The sequence below is a fragment of the Falco cherrug genome, chromosome 13, assembly GCF_023634085.1.
Source record: "Falco cherrug isolate bFalChe1 chromosome 13, bFalChe1.pri, whole genome shotgun sequence".
In the NCBI taxonomy this organism is placed as follows: domain Eukaryota; kingdom Metazoa; phylum Chordata; class Aves; order Falconiformes; family Falconidae; genus Falco; species Falco cherrug.
Genome location: NC_073709.1, coordinates 21862056 through 21882295, shown reverse-complemented (window position 1 = coordinate 21882295; position 20240 = coordinate 21862056). Strand labels below are relative to the sequence as shown.

The 20240-nt window shown below is 36.3% G+C and overlaps 1 protein-coding gene across 4 annotated transcripts in view; it reads left to right on the top strand.

The window, feature by feature from the left end:
* MTA3 (metastasis associated 1 family member 3) overlaps positions 1-20240 on the top strand; it is a 135903-nt gene that overhangs the window by 44799 nt on the left and 70864 nt on the right. For all 4 annotated transcript variants that reach the window (XM_055725907.1, XM_055725908.1, XM_055725905.1 and 1 more), the window contains exons 7-8: positions 7426-7528; positions 17071-17170. In XM_055725907.1, coding sequence (XP_055581882.1) covers positions 7426-7528; positions 17071-17170 — 203 coding nt within the window. The remainder of the gene's footprint in view (positions 1-7425; positions 7529-17070; positions 17171-20240) is intronic.

The window sequence follows — 20240 nt, the reverse complement described above, 5'->3', positions numbered from 1 at the left end:
ATTTGCTGCCTTTTCATACAAATAATTGAGATAATAAGTGCATGTATAATTTTGATCGAGCAAGCAGTTACGTAGATTAAGCTGGTTCTTTTATTCCTTATATACTTACTATACTTAGAATATACTAATATTACGTGGTAATGGAAATTTCAGAGCTTCAAGTCTTATTTCATTCACAACTTCTATCTTAACAGTTCGATGGCAAGTTGGAAGAGTTAGGCAATTAGAGCTTATAAAAACTGTCTCAGCAGTTGAGGTATGTGGGTTGTTCTGCTTGGGGATTGTTGGAGTGGTTTGTTTGCTTTTTCCCCTTGTCCCTGCCCCAGATTGTGGAGGCAGGTTTAGCTTTCTCAGGTTTGCTTTATGCTTGAAGAGAAGTCAGTTGGAGATTTATAGTTCTTATAACAAAAGAGACATGATTTCCTGCTGTCTTCAGGTTCTTGAGGAGGCTTAGGCATCTGTTCTCATTCCTGTGTTTGTGAACCTCCTATTTTTCAACAACTCGAAGGAAATGGTTAAAGTGGCTGTCTCCTCTTCTGCCTTCTGATTGCACTGCAGCATGAATCGTTCATGCTGCATTGTTGGTGTGGAAGGTTTTTCATGGTTGCTGTATGTATATAATCGGAAAGATTTTGTTAATAATAGCCATAGAGCCTTGGCTGAGGTTGCTCAAATACTAAATGAGTTCTGTCGGGTAGCCAGTCTTATGAAGGATCCAGCTATTTATTGTGAGCCGTGTATATACTTATTATCCCAAATAATGTATCGCAGTGAGCACTTCAGTCACTTTTTAAGCAGCAACATCTTAGTGTTTAATTGACCTCACTGTTTTTTTCCTGTCTCAGTGACTTTGCCTAAACGGGCTTACTGTAAGTTCAGTTTTTTGTTTTCTTTGCTGTTTTACCTTAAGTCTGAGTTTTCTTTGAAATTTATTCTGTAGAATATGAAAAACAGGTGTCAGATGCAGATGAAATGTGGCTTTTGTACTTCAGTAAGTCAAAATACATTTCACCCTGAAGAAAAAGTTCTTCTCCACATGGTGTTTTGTTTAAATTTATGCAGATGAATAGTCCTATTTATCTTTTGAATACTATAGTCCCAGGGAATTTGCATATTGATAACATGAAGCTTTATTTTGTTTTTTAAATTGCAGGACCAGAAATTTCATTTTAATTTAGTGGGGTCTTTTTGAAGAACGCAGTGTCTCTGCATTGTGGTATCCCCCTTTCTAAAACAAGGGTTCTAAATACTGCTAATATTCACATGTAATGTGGTACTGTTAATTATTTATACAGAGTCGTTTACACTGTGCTTTCCTGAAAACTCTGTTACCTCATGTGTTGTTATTTCAAGAAATAAGAAACACTGTTGCAGTCTGTCTGTATTCAGATTGGAATAGGAGTTGACTACTGCACAGTGTCTAACAACCAAAACATCATCTAAAGCTGGAGGTGAGGGGATGGAGTATCTTGGTGCAGGTCGCATTGTTCAGATTTATTCACAGATACCAAAGGAGTACAATAAGATAATTCCAAAATAAAAGTGAATTTTCAGGTACCTTTTCAATAGTTGAATACTTACCCTTGCCTTTGAACTGCAGGTGACCTTGTAGTTTTATACAGTATATTAATTTACGTCATTGCCTTTAGATTTGCCATAAAAAGGTAAAATGAAAGGGCTGACTTTTTATTATTTTATTTCTGTGACAGTGGGGATTCTACCTAAATGTGACTTAATGTAAGGGCTATAAAGTGAGGAATGGTGTGATTTTAGGGCATTACGCCTCTGTGTTCTCCAGTTTGTGGAAGTACATTTTATCTACTGTTCTGCAGGGTTTTAAGAAAGAGGCAACCTAGTTTGTTCCTTTCTTCCAGCGAAGGACATTCCCATAAGGCAGCCATTCTTGATGAAGCATAATGGAGAAGTTGGTTACTGCGTGGTTATGATTTAGTTTATTTTGAGCCCAATTGTAATTCTTTTTATTTCTAGGAATTTAATACATAATGAATTTAAAGCTCTTTTGAGTGCTTTGTGAGGTCTTGTCTTTTGATCACTACTGATTGATTTATAAGCACTGTAAGGCAGAGCACTGAGACAGCTCTAAGGTCATTGGAGTTTGAGGCAGTTTTAATTCAAAAGGGATTTTTCAAGTGAAGAATGAATTTTTTTTTTTATAGACTAGAGCTGCAGAGGATAAGAGGCAATTGGACTGTGCATGTTTTATTGGCTTAGAAAATGCTCAGTAGCAGTTTAAATTGCTGTAGACATGATGGGTTTGTATCACCTGTTACCTTTCATTTGTAGTGTCTATACATGTAGTCTTTATGTAGTCTTTCATTTCTAGTCTTCATAAATGCATTGTGTTCATAAATGCAGTTTTACCATAAGATTTGTTTAAACATACACTCCTTATCTGAATGACTAATTGAAATCTTGAATATACAGCTGTCAGGCAAGCTAAGGGTGGGAATTTTCTGCAGTTGAAAGGTAAACATAATTTTCCTTTTGCCTACACTTTTGAAATAATCTAAACTTTCTCATGTTAATTGAATCAGAGAAGTTATTTGCACATAACTCAGTTTTATTTTTTGTAGAGTTGAGTGTAAGTTCTTGAACTTTTTTTCTGGATGATTTTTGATTATCAGTACTGGTGGGAATCAAAAATCATTAAAAAAATAAATAAAAATTGAGTTATAAGAATTCTATGTCTGCAGAGCTTTTATGGTGAGAGAGTTGTAATTTCTGTTAGTTAAGACCAGCAGTCAGCTCCCAGTTTACCACAATTTCAATTATGCAGAATTGAACTCATTAAGTGCCATTAGATAAAGTTTGTACATCCACCTGAAAGATGTTTTTCCTCCTATACCTAATGTAAAACTTATTTTCCCAGTGGCAATTCAATGTTTTGTAACCTGCTTTCTCAGTTAAGATGTACATTCCTCCACAATTGGTTGTTTGCCAAAAGCTTGTGATAATTAAGCTCTCTGTATAAACGTATAATTCATTTTATGCGGTATGAATATGCTGACTGTTTTAGCTGTTTTAGAGGGCAACTAATGAACTTTGCATTGAAGGAGAAAGCTGAGATTTTACTTCAGACAGACAAACTTAGTATCTGGAACTTTATTCATCCCTAGACAGTATGAGAAAATCCAATGTGGTGCTATTTTTCTCATCTGTAAGTTAGAGGAAACAGTTGAAATAGCAGCATGAGAAGGTGGTTCATGGTTTGAAACCTCATTTTCAGTGATTAGTTGCCTATTTTTACAGTGTTATCTAGCATATGAAGCTGTGTTAGAAAGACATTAAAGATTACCTGCAGTTAGTATTCTATTGCCAAAGAGTTCTGGCAAAAACCTGCTGAATGCTATATCCACTAAATCTGGTCGTGTATTTCGGTAACAGAAATTTCACTGTGTTGCATGCTGAACTGGGCTAAGGGAAGATAAAAACTGACAAGTACCTCTCTTCCCCATCCTTGCAATGTAGCTAAGGGGTACTGTTTCACAGGCACAAAACTGAAACACAGAGATGAAGACACTGAATTTACTTCTTAGATACATGCAGAGTATTAAGAATATAAGCATCTGCAAATGCCTTCATGTTTATGTGCTTAGTTATCTAGTGAGTGGGTAATTGATGCATGAGTCAAAACTGCTAGCTGATTGCAAGAGATTGTATCAAGCTGTGAATGAATTTTCATGGTAGGAGGAACTCTGCAGTACAAAGTATTGGTGTGGTGTCCATCTGCTGTCCATGGATATGTCTGCCGCCTTGCTGTGACCAAAAAATCACAACTACAGATTTTCTGTCCCATGTGATTAAGGATCCAGCAGCTGATACCTCTGTTTTGCATTTATGAGTTTGGATTGAAGTGACTGCTAAATTACTTTTTGAAAAAGAGAATAAAAAGATATTTTGTAAAATAGTGTTCATTGTGCAAAATATAAAAATAAAGACATTGTACCTGACAAAAGTGGCATCTCTAAAAACTGTTCTCCTGGCTATTTTTCAGTCAGGTACCTTATCAATTGTTTGTCATTAAAAGCAGAGTTGGCATTGTCTACCTGAAAACCATATTTTAAAAATCCAGCTCTTACAGATTTCATATTTCAGTTTCTTAAATGGATACTATATTGCTACACTGTTACATACCTGTAAAATTAAAACAGCTGCACTCTCAGAAAAATGTTAATAGTTCATATTGCAAGGTTTTTTTTTCTAGTTGGATATAAGGAGAACATAGAATTATGCTGAATCTAATGTACTAATTACCTTGGGTATATTTATCTGGAGGAAGTCAAGTCTGAAAGACTAAGTAGGGCTTTCGTTTCTTGTAGTTCATCTTAATTACATTCAGTTAAAAATTGCATTTGGTTTCTTACACTTTTCTGGGGGCTTTATCATGCTTTCCTTTGTTTAGAATAACTAACTGAAATGCAAAACTTAATTCTTTATTTTTTTTTTAAGAAAAGAAATATTTTACTTTTTATTAGAAGATAACTATGAGAAGTAAGGTATTGAATGATTGATAAGGAGAAAACCAGGCATATTTCCGGCCATCTACTAATATTTTCCAGTAAAATTAATCTTCAGGATTATATTGGCTATAATAAAATCACAAGCAGCACTCAAAATAAATTGGATACACTGGTGTGTTGTACCATTCAAAAAAATAATCTAGCGCTTCTCAGAAGCTGTAATTGGTATGTTGTTGGTGGTGAGGGAAGGTAACACTTGTAAAACCAGGACCTGAGAACCTTTCCAGATGCACCACTGAAAATGTTGAAAGTTCAGTTTATTTCCTGGTATTTGCAATATAAAGAATTAATAATGTGGCAACTTTGATACCTGTTCATTTTGAATGTCTTACAGTTCTGTGTCACATTCAACGATATAAAAAATAATTGTGGTGTTAGCAGAGAAATTGCATCCTAGTCTTAAGGGGTTTGCTATGTTAAAAATCCTATAGTTAAGGTACAGGCATAACTAAGGACAGACAGCTCAAGGAAAACGGGGTGGGGTGGGGTTTAGGATTACTATTTTGAAAGGAGACCTCTGTAAAAAATATCAGTTTATCTTGTGTGATCCTCTTATACTGATTCTTTCAGCACATTCAAAGGAAGTAAACAGAATTTTTATCCCTGAAATCAACTTTTCAAAGATCTCTACAGCACCACTTGACTGCCTCCATGATTTGATCTGTTTAGGTTACTTTTCTTCCTGTTTAAGTGATAATATCCTGCCATTTAAGTGGAAAATTAAGAATGAAGCGTTTTTTTAAAGTGCGGTTTGGCAGATACCACATATCTTCTGGAAACCTCTCTGTCTACCATTGTTGCAGTAATATTTAATATTGCAAATATTACATTATATGTATTTGGATTCTTTTAGTATTCCGTTGCTCATATGGTATTTATGTCTACTACCATTAAAATACTGTTTGGCAATATTTCAGATTTACCTTTATCAAGTTTTACAACGTTTTCTAGTAGCAAAATTTACCTCTAATTGAAGTAAGATGTGTAGTATTGCAATTTTTGTAATATTTTTGCAAACTTGATTCAGGAGAGTGACATGTTTTGGCTGAATACCTGTGTTGTGGTTTTATGACGTTCTGTCTTTGTGAGAAGTATACCCTGCCTGAGTATTGTTATGATCTCCAGGATATGATGTCTGAAACAGTTAACTAACATTAAAGATATTTAAAAACTATATATTAACAAATTGAAATTAAGTGCTCGGAGATGGATTGTAAAATGTAGAACATGACCCACAATGTGTCTGTCACAGATAGAAAAAATGAATGTATTGACAGTTGTGTAGTCCATTAAATAAGTTTACAGACCTAAAGTCATCCTCAAGGCTGCCAGAAATTAACAGTTTGTCTCTAGTACTGGATTTGAATTAGCTTAAGTAGAAGTCCCATTAGGCAGGGAATTCTTTATTGCCTGTGTATCAGAAGAAAGTAGCTTACTGGGTTTTTCTGAGAATGTGACTGTGAAATTTGTTCCTAAAACATTAGCCAGGCAGCATGGTGCAGTTCTAACTTGTGTATTTGGTAAGGATAAATATATGCCACATTCTCATTTCCTTCCAGAATGAATGTGCTAGAGAGACTCACCATATATGATCAGATTTTGGAAGAGCCAGTGTTTGGTTTGCAGTCTGCTTCCAGACTCTTTCAAGTGTACAGGTTATTTCATGCCTTGATGATAATTGTGCATGTTTATAGACTTGCTGTTTTCACGAAGTTTTAACAAGTACAGATAAAATGATCTTCTGTGTGCTCAGAGAGTTACCTACACAGTCTAGATTTTCAAAGGAAACGGAATGGCTGTATTTGAGAACAGATTTGTATTCTTGTAGTAGCTCATAAAAGTCAGAGACAAGTACCGGCAGCCAACTAAATGCTGGAATTTTTCACGTATTCACTGAAGGAAGAACATGCTTATATTCTAAAATACCAAGGAACGACAATGAGTTTAACTTTGCTGTTGCCATACATTGTTGCCACAAATGTGTTGGCCACATTCCACAGGTAAATCTTCTCTACTAGTAGAATATGTGGTGCCTTTGTAATGTTTCTCATTTTGCAGTAGAAGTTACTGGTGTAGTAAAGACAAGATTTAGGCTTCTGTATAAACATGAATCATTGTAGTGTCTTCACACTTCACTGTTCTTCCAAACAGTACAAATGCCATACTCATGTAGTAATGAACACAGAACAATTTAAATTTTGGAAACCGCCACCATTGTTTCAGCCAGGTGCATGTACACAAATTGTTCCGTTCAGACAAATGAAGTTGGGAAATGATGATGTAGTATATAGTAACTTTCTTGTGCTGTAGCCTTATATATTATTTTATAAGAGGATATAACTAGTCAACATACATACCAATTTTAATAGTATGATTTGTGTTAACAATACAGATAATGTAGTGGCTAAGAGCAAGAGGTGAAAAAATAATTAAATGTAGTAGGCAGTATTTTTTTTATATTTTTTGTTTTGAGGGCATAGAATACAAATTGGATAGAATTTAATTGCTAAAGCTGGTTAAGTGTAAAATTAATTTTAGTATGGCTTAAGTGAAATGGTAACTTTGATACAGTTGAGAAGCAATTTAAAGAAACCACTGGTTGCTTAGGTTATGGTTTCAAGTTTAAAATCACATTTTATTAAAGTTCTTTAATACTGCGCCTCCTAAGAATGCCTCCTTAACTTGAAATGCTGTTGTCAAGGGAAGATAATGTATTTTACTGATGCTGTATTTTGGAATTTAAATGGATAACTGCTGATTGTTAAGTACTCTGTGTCTGTGTGTTTTTAAAAATGTACAATGTCTCTCTTAAACATAGTACAAGAAATACACAGAGAAAAACATTGTGAGTAATAAGTGTTTTGTCCCATCTACCTTTTGACAGGAGAATTAGATGACAGAGAACAGGCAAAGCTGGAAGTAAAAGTATGGGATCCAGATAGCCCCCTTACTGACCGTCAGATTGACCAGTTTTTAGTTGTAGCACGGTAAGATTAAAATCCTCTAATAAAAAAAAATTCCTTTTCCTTTTCCTACTGACTATTTATTCCCCTATATTGCGTTACTCGTTTGCCATTTTGTGAGCCCTTCTCTTTCTCACAGTTAGCTAAAAGAGAAAATCAGACCATAGCCGCCTGCATATTTCTTGAAGGTAACATTACAGAAGAGAGAAAAAGAGTTTTGGAATAATGTCACATTCCCTATATTTCAGGTTATAGTAGAATTGGATACTTTAAATGTAGACATCCGTCTGTTGTCCCTTCACAGTCAATGAAACAGGATTTCAGTGCTAATATTTCAGTCTTGTATTATAGTACTTGGAATTTTATAGTGTAAAATAAAAGTTAAGAGTAGAAGTAAAATGTTAACAAATGAAACAGATGCAGAACTTGGCCAATTTGCATATAAGCTGAATAATATACAGTGCAATTATTTTGGATGAATGTTGAAATAAAAGTTTTGAAGTGATGCATTTCATTAGTGGAAAAAAACCTGGTCAGTTCAATTTTATAAATTAACATATGATTATGCAGATTTATGAGGAACATCAAAGCCCTTGATATTCATAAATACCTTTAAAAATCATTTCTCTACGTAAAAAAAACCCAAACCAACACCACGAGCTTTCAAAACTCTATACTTACTAAAGGACACGTTTATACTCATAAGATACGGTCTGTTTCACCTGTCCTGTGATTCATACTTCCAGATATAATACAAAGGTACTGTTCTATTGATGCAGAGAACTGTTAATCACAGCTAATGTAGGGATTTTATCCTGATTCACTCCATCTCCTGTACTTCTTGTAACCTGGTTGCAAAGCGCAGTCTCAAATCTTCTCAGGCGTATAATCCTTTTACATTGTTTCCAGTTTTGTTTTTTATTCTTTCTCCCTTTGAACAAAGCATTTCAGGAAGGAAATAGAGAAGTTGCTTTACGTTTTCTAGCTTTATATGTATGGTGAAATAGGTTGCCAATTTATTGTTTTACAATTCAGGTGCTGATCCACCTGGGTTTCTTCTTTCTCCCCTATCTTGAGTGCTGTATCCTTTCTGTACAGTAGCAAAAATTGCCTGCCCCTGTTGAATTTCCACACAAGCCAGAGGTTGTTAATGTGCATCTGTTCAGAAGATCACAATGCCTGGTGCGTGCTCTGTAGAACAGAGCCCAGAAAATAGAACTACTTCTATCACCAGCAATATAATACCTGGACATGTATGGGCAGACATCATCATTTGGTTATGGGGTACCCTAAAAAACTATCTGCATGAAGATTGCATGCATTTTTGAAGAGTCCATTCTTTGCCTTTGCATCCCTCCACTCCCCATTTTGCAGCCACTCTGGGGAGCTGAAGTAGTATACTGCAAAGCCGAAAATGTTCCCAGAGGAGTGTGCCAGTAAGTGGTCTACTGGGAAGTGACAGAAAAAAAATGAAATTTGTAGAGAAAAAAAATTCTTCTCCCTTGTTCACATTAAAACATCCTTTGCAGTGCTGTACCCTGACCAAGACTGCATTTGTCTACAAGTTGATGAATGCCTGTAGAGGAGGTTTCTGTTGTGGTGGGAATGGGTCTTGGTTATAGTTGACTAACTGTAACTCTCCAACGTCCTGTGGGAGGCAATCACTAATGACTAGCTGTATAATCAAGTGTTGCTCAGGTACCACTTTATTGATGTTTTTCCACAAAACTCCATCTTTTAAGCCACTTTTGAACTGACAGAAACTATTTCCAGCTTCCTATGTACTTGTATTTGCAGGCTGCAAGGTAACGTTTCTGTTGCATTAAGTGCTTTTGAAAGAGATTTTTCACGAATTTGTGGAGAAAGTTCTCCAGCGATGATTGTGGCAGCTTTAAACTTAGTACGTTGTCTGCTTGCAGGTGAAGGCTGTCATTGTATTGGACCTGTAAATGCTGCTTGAGTAACAGTGGAGTTGGTATTATGGTCTGGTACACTGTGCTTACAGACACAGAAGATAGCTCTGCTGTGGCCTAACTGCAGTTCACTGGGCATTGGCTGTGCCTGCTGGGTTTCTAGTGAGAATGGTATTGCTCTGGTTATGTTCAGTTTTGCAAATTTGAAATTCTGACAATAAGAACTTTTTCCTAAATGCTTTCCTGTATGTGATTCTTGGTTAAGTGTGTGTATGCTATCTTTGTTTGAAATTGTAAAAGCATTTTCATGTGGTCCTTTTCACACGCTGCATCAAAGGCATCGAGTATTCCTTCTCAGTTTTTTCAGTCTGCTCTGGTTGAAGGAAAAATTGCTTTTTTCCTTCTAGGCTCTAGCTTTTTCAATCACACAGGTGCTCTCTGTTGGTTTTTTAGAAGGTGTTTAAATACTCTCTTTTTCTGTTTGTGTTGTCTGTTTGCAAGAACATTTATATTTGTCCTCGGGCATGTAGGTTTCCCAGTCTTACAAGGTTTGTTTACTGTCTCAGGAACGAGGGGCCTTTTTTCTAGGTTTATATATGTTTGCTTGGGCAGTCCGGGCCTGTCACTAAGCCCTAGTATGCAGTAATTTGCTAGATATAAATTAGTAGAGTACGCCTGTCCAGTCCAGAAACTGGAGGTAGCAATGCCAGAAAAAACTATGAAGATCTTGGGGGAAAAAACTGTAACAGTACCTGAGTGGAAGGATCCTTAACCTTGAGCTCCCTAAGTAGTCTTGCTTGACTCTGTGGAATTACAAGTTTTTAAAGTACTTCGTTGCTACTACTGAAGCATACTTTTGGGCAAGGGCTTTTGCTTGAATTAGCAAAAGCATCTGTTAGGAAAGCTTGAGGCATCAGACTAATGTATTCTGGTTTTGAGTTGTTCTTTTGGGTACTTCGCTGTCACTCACCAGCAATTCCAACACCATTTTCTACTCCACTCAAAACAGCTTAATCAACCAGTTTTTGTTCTCTTGTGTATATTGGCAACAGTTCTGTGTCTACTAGCTTCAAAGAACAGGACTCTGAGAAGCTGCAACATCAGTTTTGGATCTCCCCATGTCAGCAAATAGTACAGTATTTGTAGAATTGCAGTGTGTGGTGCTGGGGACCTAGCATCCACAGCGTGCACATTTTGAGCAGTTCTGGTTTCAGGCTAACTTTATTCTGGTCCTGTGGACTAAATACCTATGAGTATGTGGAACTACTGTTGAACTTAACAGAAGTCCAGTTTGTATGCTACAAGATGCCGTTTGATGTTGGTTAAAGTGCAGTAGATAAAGATGCTGGGGACCATTGTTTTGAAGCTCCATTCCTAATTTGAACTAAAACACTGATACTGATGCACCCTGTTTTCTCCAGTCTTCAGTCTCTGTCATTCCTAATATACAAGGAGCATTTCATTTCCTTGTGAGATCTCATGTTCTCTTTCTAACTATTCCAAGTTGCATAGTATTAGGAAATAGAAGCTTTCCTATTGTGTGTATAACAGACATAATAGGTGTGTCTTTTTTTTTTTTTTTTTTTTTTTTTTTTTAAGTTTGTTAAGGAGTTGAAAAGAGTCCTGACCAGACTGAGATGTGGTTAGGAGTTGCGGGCACCAGTGTGGACAGGTGCTGAAAGCTTTAGACCTTTTAGACCTGAGCCCCTCCCTGCCCCCACCTCCCCCCCCCTTCCCCCCCCCCCCCTTTTTTTTTTTTTTTTTTTTATTCCCCCCTACTTCTGTTTTCTTTCTATCTGCTAATTCATTACATGATACATTTTTTGTACGTTGTAGTTCTGTTTCTGCACTGTATGATGCAGTGAAACAGTTAACAACTTAGTTCTTTTATTCTGCTGCATCTAACTACATTATCAACATAGTCTTCTGGAAGGAATATCTCTCTAAATCATGCTGTTTTCCAGACATTTGTGGTCTCAACTTATTTCCAGCTAAACCGGCATTTGAAAGCCTAATTAAAATAGCCTTAAAGCATTGCATCTCTACCTTAAAATTTTGTTCTTTCATTTCTTTGATATTAAAATGGCATTGCATACCTCTGGCTAATATAACTTCTTTTCGTTTGAATGCGTTCTTATTTTTTGATGTAAAATCACAGGAGAATGGAAAATTGCATGTTAGTCATTTTGAATTAGAGCTTGATCCTTCCTGTGTTGTTCCCAGTTTATCATTTTCTCTAAGACAGTGGTTATATTCGTTTTCTGTTGGTTACTATTGATTTAGTTATAAGTGCTTATGGTATATTGGTATATCTGGAGATGTATTTGTTACACAAATTTATTCTAGAGCGAGGAAAGGAACACGATGCATCTTCAACAGGCAATGTGTCTTTTATTATACCGAGGAAAAGAATACTCATCAACTGAGAACAATAAGTAAAAACACTTAAAAGTGTGCTCAAATAGTAATACTCCATTCTTGCCAGATAATTCAGTGTAGTCAGTGACAGGAGACAGGACTCCCAAAGCTCATCAATGAAATAAATACATAAATGTCACTGGTTTGAAAGCTTCAGTAGTACTGTGCTTCTGGATCTCTTTGGGTGGTGAGAAGTAAGAGGAATGTGAGTCATTAAAAAGGTAGTGAAACTTTACGGCAGAATTGCATCATAAAATTATGCAGTAAAGATTGTGAAAAATCTTGATGCTAATGCTGCACTTGCAAAATTAGATGTTTGCTGGCAAGGTGAAATACAGCATCTAATAGTAGGCAGATGGTTTGGCAGTAAAAAGGAAAAATATGTTCACATCAAGTTTACTAGGAATATCAAAAATACTACATTTCTGCCTGTCTGTCATGCTTGGCCAATACATGTTTATTCCTTTGTGCATTTTGTGATGCTGTATTTCTTCTTCAGCAAATTAATTTGAAAAGAAGTAATTCAGACTTGGAGCTGAATTTCTTTTTTGCATAGTTTTTTATGAATTGTGATCTATTGTATTATAAAGAAAAATTTTATGCAGGAGCGTTTTCATGGACCTGCTTTTTGGGGGCTATAAATCTCCTCTGTGACTGTGAAATTGCAGGATGGTATACAGATGATCGCTTAAATCATATCCTGTGAATTAATTACTTGTATGTATCAGATTCTATTTCTGTTGAATAATAAAGATTTCATATATTTTCCATGTCATTTAGTAATGAAACTGAAGGTTAGTTGTGGTGTGTGGGGAACATTGTGTGTAATGCCACTCCCTACCCTAACCTTGAGAGTCTGTCAGAGAAAAAGTCATGGCAGGTGACTTTTTGTGTTTATCATGTCATCTCCCTTTGCACTGTAAATATCTGAAGTGATAATAACGGAGCATAGCACTGTACAGGCAGTTGCTTAGGAATGCAAGGAAAATGTGTCTTCTGGAACTGCATCATTTTATTTTGAATATGTTCTTCATGTCAGATTTTGCATTATCCAGTAGTAAAAATCTCAGGGGTATTTTCCAAATTGAATTAATAATGTGCTGGTGACATATCTCCACTGAAGAAGATTTTTTTTTCTTCTTCTTTCCAAGATTTTAAGTATTATGAATTTTTTAAGGAGCAATCAGGTCTTAATTGGCTCTTTGTAAAATGCTGTTACTGATAGTCTAAGAGGTCGTCTTTCAGGACCATTCCCAACTCACAGTAAAGGGGAACATTGATGTAATAAGGGAAACAAAGAGCTTTCCTAATAAACAGGAAACCGCCAAAGATCCACTTAATTATTTCCCTCGGAAACGTTAACTCTGAGGTGAGGTGTAGGTCTCATTCATTAGTTTGCAAATACGTGAGGAAAATTGTGTATTTGCAGATTTGTATATATGCAGAGGTGGCTCACTTTGAACAGATTTGTCCAAAGTATACCCACTACAGTTATCACTGAAACAGAATGCATAAAAGTGAACAATTTTAAAATATACATCCTCGGATTAAAAAGGATCTCTGTCTCAGCTGGATTTTTGAGAATGCAGGGGAGAAGAAAATTGAGTTACTGGTCTGGATCCAGAACTTTCCAGCCCTGATTTGATGCTGGACTGCTGTTGCTACTGGGGAAACCAGTGGCTGTTTTCATCCTGATGCATAGTTGCTGTGGTTCCGTATTTTCTTTGGTAAATAACGTCCCGTTTCAGAACTAGTTTCTGATGAGCAGTTGGATCTTTAGAAATGTGTTGTGACAGTCTCTTGCTTTTACTGCTTCGTAATTTCATTGGCTACCACTAATACTAACCTTACGCAAAAATTCAAATAGTTACTTCCTTTAATGTCTTAGACCTGAGCTATAAGAAATGTGGAACAATGTATTTTCTGCATTCAGTACTTAATCTGAAGTTTTGCCCAAATGTAGGGTGTACAGGCACAGCAAAAGGATGATGAGCTGCTTCATCCCTGGAGAGCTCACTGTCAGGGTTTTTTGGACGCAGATGTTGTTGAGTTTTACTGAATTTGTAGATTTATTCCATTGTCTTCAGTCCTGGCACTGAATTATCTTGATTTATGTTTCTACTATTGTCAGCTGAAATCTATTATAAGTCTTTGAGAGAATATTTTTGGTTCTGGTCTTTTAAGAAAATTAAAACAAGGAGAACCTGACTAAGGTAACACTGGATCATTTGGTCTAACCCTTAAAGCTTTTATACCTGCTTGCTAATACAGCCTGTGCAGAGGGTGATCTCTCTGCTGATAATGCCAATTGTTTATCTTGTCCATCTCTCTGCCACCTGTGTAATTCACTGTCTGTGTGCCTTTGCCTTTTGGCTGTAGCTTATTTTGGCAGGTGTGGGGAGTGGTGGTTTGTGTTTGAAGTCTCGGTACTTTAATTACTCATTGAATGACTAATTTGTGATTAGCTTACTAAGTACATTTTTTTAATGTGTTTATTATTATTGAATTAAATACAGTTTCAGTTAAATATTTACAGTTATTCTTAGGGTTCTGCCAACTTAATGGGAAATTCACCTTAAAGATGTCTGTTTAAAAAGAAAAAATGGGTAACTAGAGTCTGACTTTAGCCTGTGTTGGCTTACAGTGTCTTATTTTGGTAGCAGGTAGGTGCAGACGTTAGTGTGTCTTCTGGAAACAGGCATTGGTTAGTTTTTTCTTCATAATATTTTAAAAATAATTCTTTGGTATTATTAGCAAAATAATCATGCAAGGAAAAATGACAAAGGAAATCTTTGACCTTTGTATAAATATTTTCCTCATGGCTGTATTTTAAATGGAAAAACATAAAATTTAAGGTATTTTAATGATTCTGAAATTAATATTGAATTTTGATTTGGATTACATGGCTAGATTATACAGGGCACTGTATATCACTCTCAAGTTTTGATACTATTTACTACTTAACAGCCAAATGCTTTAGCATTCCTACACGTATTTGGATTCTCTGAAAAAATCACTATTTTTCAAAAGTTTCCAGGAAAAGGTGAACTGGAAATTATGTTCATCTCAAGTACAGCTGTAGACACACATGCCCCTGTTCTGGCCCCCCTGCAAAAAAAAAAAAAAAAAAAAAAAAGGGGGGGGGGGGGAGGCACACTGCCTGCATTTTATAGTAATTCTTATTTGTTTTGCACTCACGTATCCTGCACTTCCACACAGCATTTCTCTGATGGTTGTGATCCTCTCCTACTCTGTACAGAACTGCAATCAATACCAACTAGTGTATCAATTCTTTCCTGTTTACCACTTACGCTATACAGCTAAGCTTATTTCAAGTGTCTTAATTTTGACTTTACATGCTAGGCAACATAATTCACATACTCTTGGGCTCTTGAAGTCAGCCTAAAAAGTTTGATGTGTGAGAGTGTGACTGTGAGAACATACTCTGTAATTTTCATAGCATACAGTCAAAAGAAAATAGTGTTAATTATGCAAGAGGAAGATAAGAAGCCAGTAGGTAGCAGCAGAAGGGAAATTCAGTCATGCCGCATGCTGCTTTGCTGGTTTGAACAGTAGTGACAGAAGGATCACAGGAAAGACTGTTTAGCTACACCCCTTATCAATGCCAACATGTTTGAAGGGGTTGACTGACTATCAGGAAATGTGTTCACAATAGAGCCTTATTCTTGGGACTGATTTGTGGACAAATACTGTTTTATGTACTGCCAAACCTTTTTTTTAAAAAAGAAAATAGAATATTTGTGTGTGTTCTTGGTACATATTTGCCATCTCTGCAAAGAGGGAGCAAAGGATGTGTAACAATGTTTGAGTATAACATTTATTCCACAGCCTTTATAAATTTAAGTAGTTAGTATCTGGCACGTGTGAATCACTGCTGTTGAATCTTAGCTGTGTCTTTTAAGTTTTTGGCAGCAAGTACTGAAACTTGCATTCAGTATTAAATGTTTTGAGATTCAAGATAAAATTGCAGTAACATGTTACTACCAGTTTCTCCATGATCAATAATACAACTTAGTGAGTTAAACCCTTGATCCGCATTACATTATGGTTGAATATTGGGTTTATAGTACACAGTAATGTGACACTTCCAGTGTGTTGGTCTCTGTCAATGACATTCCTCATTGGTGTAATTCTGCACTTAAAAGTTGTTTGGAGTGTAGTTGCTGAGTGAGGCTCCAGCCTTTAGTCCAGAGGCCTACACCGTATTAAAAATGTTAGGTGAATAATTGAGTCTTTGAATTTAGAAGGACTTACATCATGTCATAACTGCAACAAACAATTTTTTTTCTAATGTCATGGTGACATAATGTACCTCAAGGGTCATTATGCAACTCCAGGTACTGGAGCAACTTCTGTTCTATTAATTAATAATCTTTCTCACGTGTTGCTGCATCTTTGCTCATTTCCTGTGTGGTATGTTGAGCCCAGTCAATGTTTCTTACACATCTTTCCCTTCACTGTGCATGGTATATGGATATGCTTCCAAGAAAAGTTTGCAGTTTAAAGCAGTCACTATCATGCTAATTTTCCATCTCTATTCCCTTTTGTTGCTCCGGTGAGTATAGTAATTGCCATGTATAATTCATCAACAAAAGTGGGGGGGAAAAACAGGTAAAGATTTGGAGAGAAACATGCCCATTTCAATAATGCTGGAATGCTTTTATTAAGTAGGGTGAGAAATCCATTTTTTTCATTATTACTTAAAACCTGTGACAAAAATATGATTTTGGAGGTACCTTAGACTAAGCTAATGTGCTTTCTTTGCCTCACTAATGGAAGTGCATGCAGTATTGAGGTAAATAAAATGTTATTAATTTCCTCATGGGAACGTGGTGAACCCCATCTTTTATTTGTATTGTAATCTGTTAAACGGTGTTGCGGATTCTTAATAATAGTCGCAGCTGTAAAACCCAAACTGAGTAGGATCTTTGATTTCATAATTAATAAAAAATCGATACATGAAAAAGTTGGTACGTTAGAATTCTCTGAGTATCTTTTGTTTCTGTGCTGTTGTTCTTTTTGGTTGTTACTTTTGTGGGAGAAGATCAAAGTTTTTACTGCAGTGTGTTGTGATTTGTCTTTATCAATTTTTCCCTTGTTAGTAAAGATCTGAAATCTTAAGAGTAACAGTTTGTGACTTTTATAGGTAGTCTGATAATAAAAAAGAGGTTATATCTTCCTGTGTATTTATTGTCTGCTGTTGCTCTGTTGTAGTGCGGTTGGCACGTTTGCTCGAGCATTGGACTGCAGCAGTTCTGTCAGGCAACCTAGTCTACACATGAGTGCAGCTGCTGCTTCCCGAGACATCACACTGGTAGGTGGCTTTTTAAAAACCCTACAACTTTTTTTGTACCTGTGAATTCAACAGTACCTGTTACTCGGGAGTCCCTGTCCTCCGGATAGCCGTTTTCCTTTGGATACCTGTGTGCGAGGTGCATGTGTGTATTGGTAGATAATCCCGTGTTTTCCATAAGTTTATTGGCGCTGCCCTTGTAATGGTTATGTAAATCGCTTGACTTTAGCTGAAATCTGTTTAAATACAGTATCTTCGTATGTAACAATTTGCACAGCAGAGTAGATAATACACACTGTATAAGGATGCATTCTGTATAGTTGATGAATATTGTGATGTAAAGTGTGTGGTAATAAAGCTGATTGAAAACTGTTTAGGTAATATTTTGTACTTACTAGATGTGTGTGTCAGTCAGTTTTCTAAAGGATAAGCAGCCTGACTCTGTAAGCAACTTTTTGAAGAATATTATACCAAGGATATCCTTAAGATCTTTCCTTAGTTTGTTAAAGTATTCACTGTAACGTAAGCAGCTGCATCTTTTAGAGAAAGTTAAAAAAATACCAGTTACAGACCAGAGGTTTGTCTCTGGACATTCGTATTGGCTGAGATGATGAGATATACTACAGTAATAAAAGTGTGCCAGGAATACCATAAGAGCAAAAAAAAAAAATCTTACTGTTTTGTAGAATCAAGTTTGACTTAGTTTTCCAAAGACATCAGCAGTTTCTGTGTATTAAGTATTTGTGTACAGGATCATGAAGGCGATAGTTAAAGCTAAAACAGATCTGCTATTCATTGGATACTTGAGTATTTGAACTAGAGAACACTTGATGAAACGAACAGATCAGTTTCAAATAGCTAAGGTACTGCCTTATAAAGTGGCTAGAGAGCCCCTGGAATTGTCACACAAAATTTTGTGGGAACAGACAGAATCAACAGGTTGAAAAAAAGGGGTTAGAGAAATTACGGACCATGGGTCCATAAATGGGTACTGAGGAGTATGGAGAGAGGTGTGCCATCTAGCATTCTTGATTCCCAGGGTTTGTAGATGCTGATGAATGAAATGGGAATTGAATTCCGATTCTGGTTAGGTTTACCTGCATATTTTCTCCGAGTAACATCCCTTGGTGCTGCTGTCAGAGAATGCTTGGCTAGATGGCTGCCTGGTGTGATTCAGCAGGGCAGCTTTTGTAGTCCAGATAAAATATATTCATTAGTATGATGGTAAAAATATTTTATTTCTTACGTTTTGCACTGTACTCAAAGGCTATTAAATAGGAAACTAATGTAGCTTGGCCTACAGTAGTATAGTAAAGGCAGTGGCAAGATACAGTGTTTTCAGTAATCCTCAAAATGAGCCTTCTGTTTCACTCTTGCTGATAATGACCTTAACATGATTCTGTTCACATGAAATGCTTTACTTTTTGCATCAAAATAATTCTTTAACATTTTTGATTTTATTAAGATTTCATTGGATTAATGATTTCTAACAAGTCCCACACACTACACATCCTTCTTACTGTATTCAGTGATTAATACATTCATCCTTATAGCAATTTCTTCTTGTTTGGAAGTGTATGTGCAGTGCTGCTAATAAAGGGATACATTTAGTGTTTGAGTGCTGTATAAATGTTTCTCCATTGCAAATGATCCATTAAGTTCCATTACACTTAATGAAAGGCATATCTTACAATGAGGCACCAGGGGAGCCACCCCAGTTTAATTACTGTGTCTGCCTGTTCTCATTTTCCTACCCCCTCAGCTTTTTAAAACCCTTCTCTTTTGGTCTTTGGCAATATGCTTCCTTCTAAGTTAAGAAAAGACATATTTGTCATTATAGTAGTTACTCTTTCAGACGTTCCCATGTTAATTGGGAGCATATTTTGAGCAGCAGTTAAAGTTAGTACAGACGTTTGTAGAATTTGTGGTGTGTATCATTTATGCTTTGGGATGGATGTAGGTGCGTAGCACTAAGAAAATAATACTGTTGGTATTGTTAATGCAAGGCAGATAACCCTTGCACCTGAAGTGCTACTAATGGGCTTTCTGTACACCACACCTGTGGCTTTCCAGTATTTCTAAGTAGTTGTTTCAATTAGAGATGACAATAGACAGACTGATAATAATAATAAAAAAAAAAATACCCGCAAAAAACCCAAACCCCAACAATAAATGCAGAGGTTATAAACATGACTTAAATTCAGGGTGGATGTACACATCAGGGAGATCTTGCACCTTAACAGTGAGAGGCTGCTTTCAGGCTTCCTTATTTCGGAAACATGGGGAAGGTAATGAGACAAGGCAAGAAACTACCAACCCTACTGAAAGACATGAAACAATGTGTGTTTACCTTCTTATGTGACAGTAAACGTTGTTTTCTTACAGCGATAAAGACTTGTGAGACAACCAACCAACTGAAACTTGCATTTCTGACCTTCTCAGAGGCAGTGGTTTATTTCATAATGAAAATTGATCTCTGAGAAGAGAAAGAAACTGGGAAGACTTTCCTTGTGTTCAGATTCCTAAACATTGCTTAGTGCATGCGCTGATGATGGGAGCCATTAAAGAAAAACAGGTTGATGGAATCGCTGGCTCCTTTTGGTGGGCTTGTTTGGGAGAGCCCGTGCTACTTTACTGTAAGGATGTAAATCTGGTGTTGGATGTCTCTTCAAAATGAAAAGTATGAACAGGTTTTTCCTTTGCATTTTGAATGATGTCATTTTAATGATTTTTATTAGACTTCCATATATGTGGCTCCTAAGATAAACATGCTTAAAATATTACTGAATTACAGAATCTGTACTGATTCCAGTTTGAGTGCTTTGCTGGGAGGCGGTTCAGTATAGTTAATTTAACTGACTATTGAAATTGCAGCTGATTTGGGAACTGTATGTTGCAGCTTGTTTGCAGCATGCCCTGTCATTCTCTTTCTTCCCAGCTCCATGCAACCTTTCCTTAGCTTTTGGTGGATAGTTTCTTCCTTTTTCTGCTTCATTTTGGCCTTGAAGTTCCCTCTATCTGTGTGGCTAATACATTTCCTCTGGTGGCACGCCTTGTCTGTGCTGGACAGTAAGCTCAGGGCAAGAGTTCT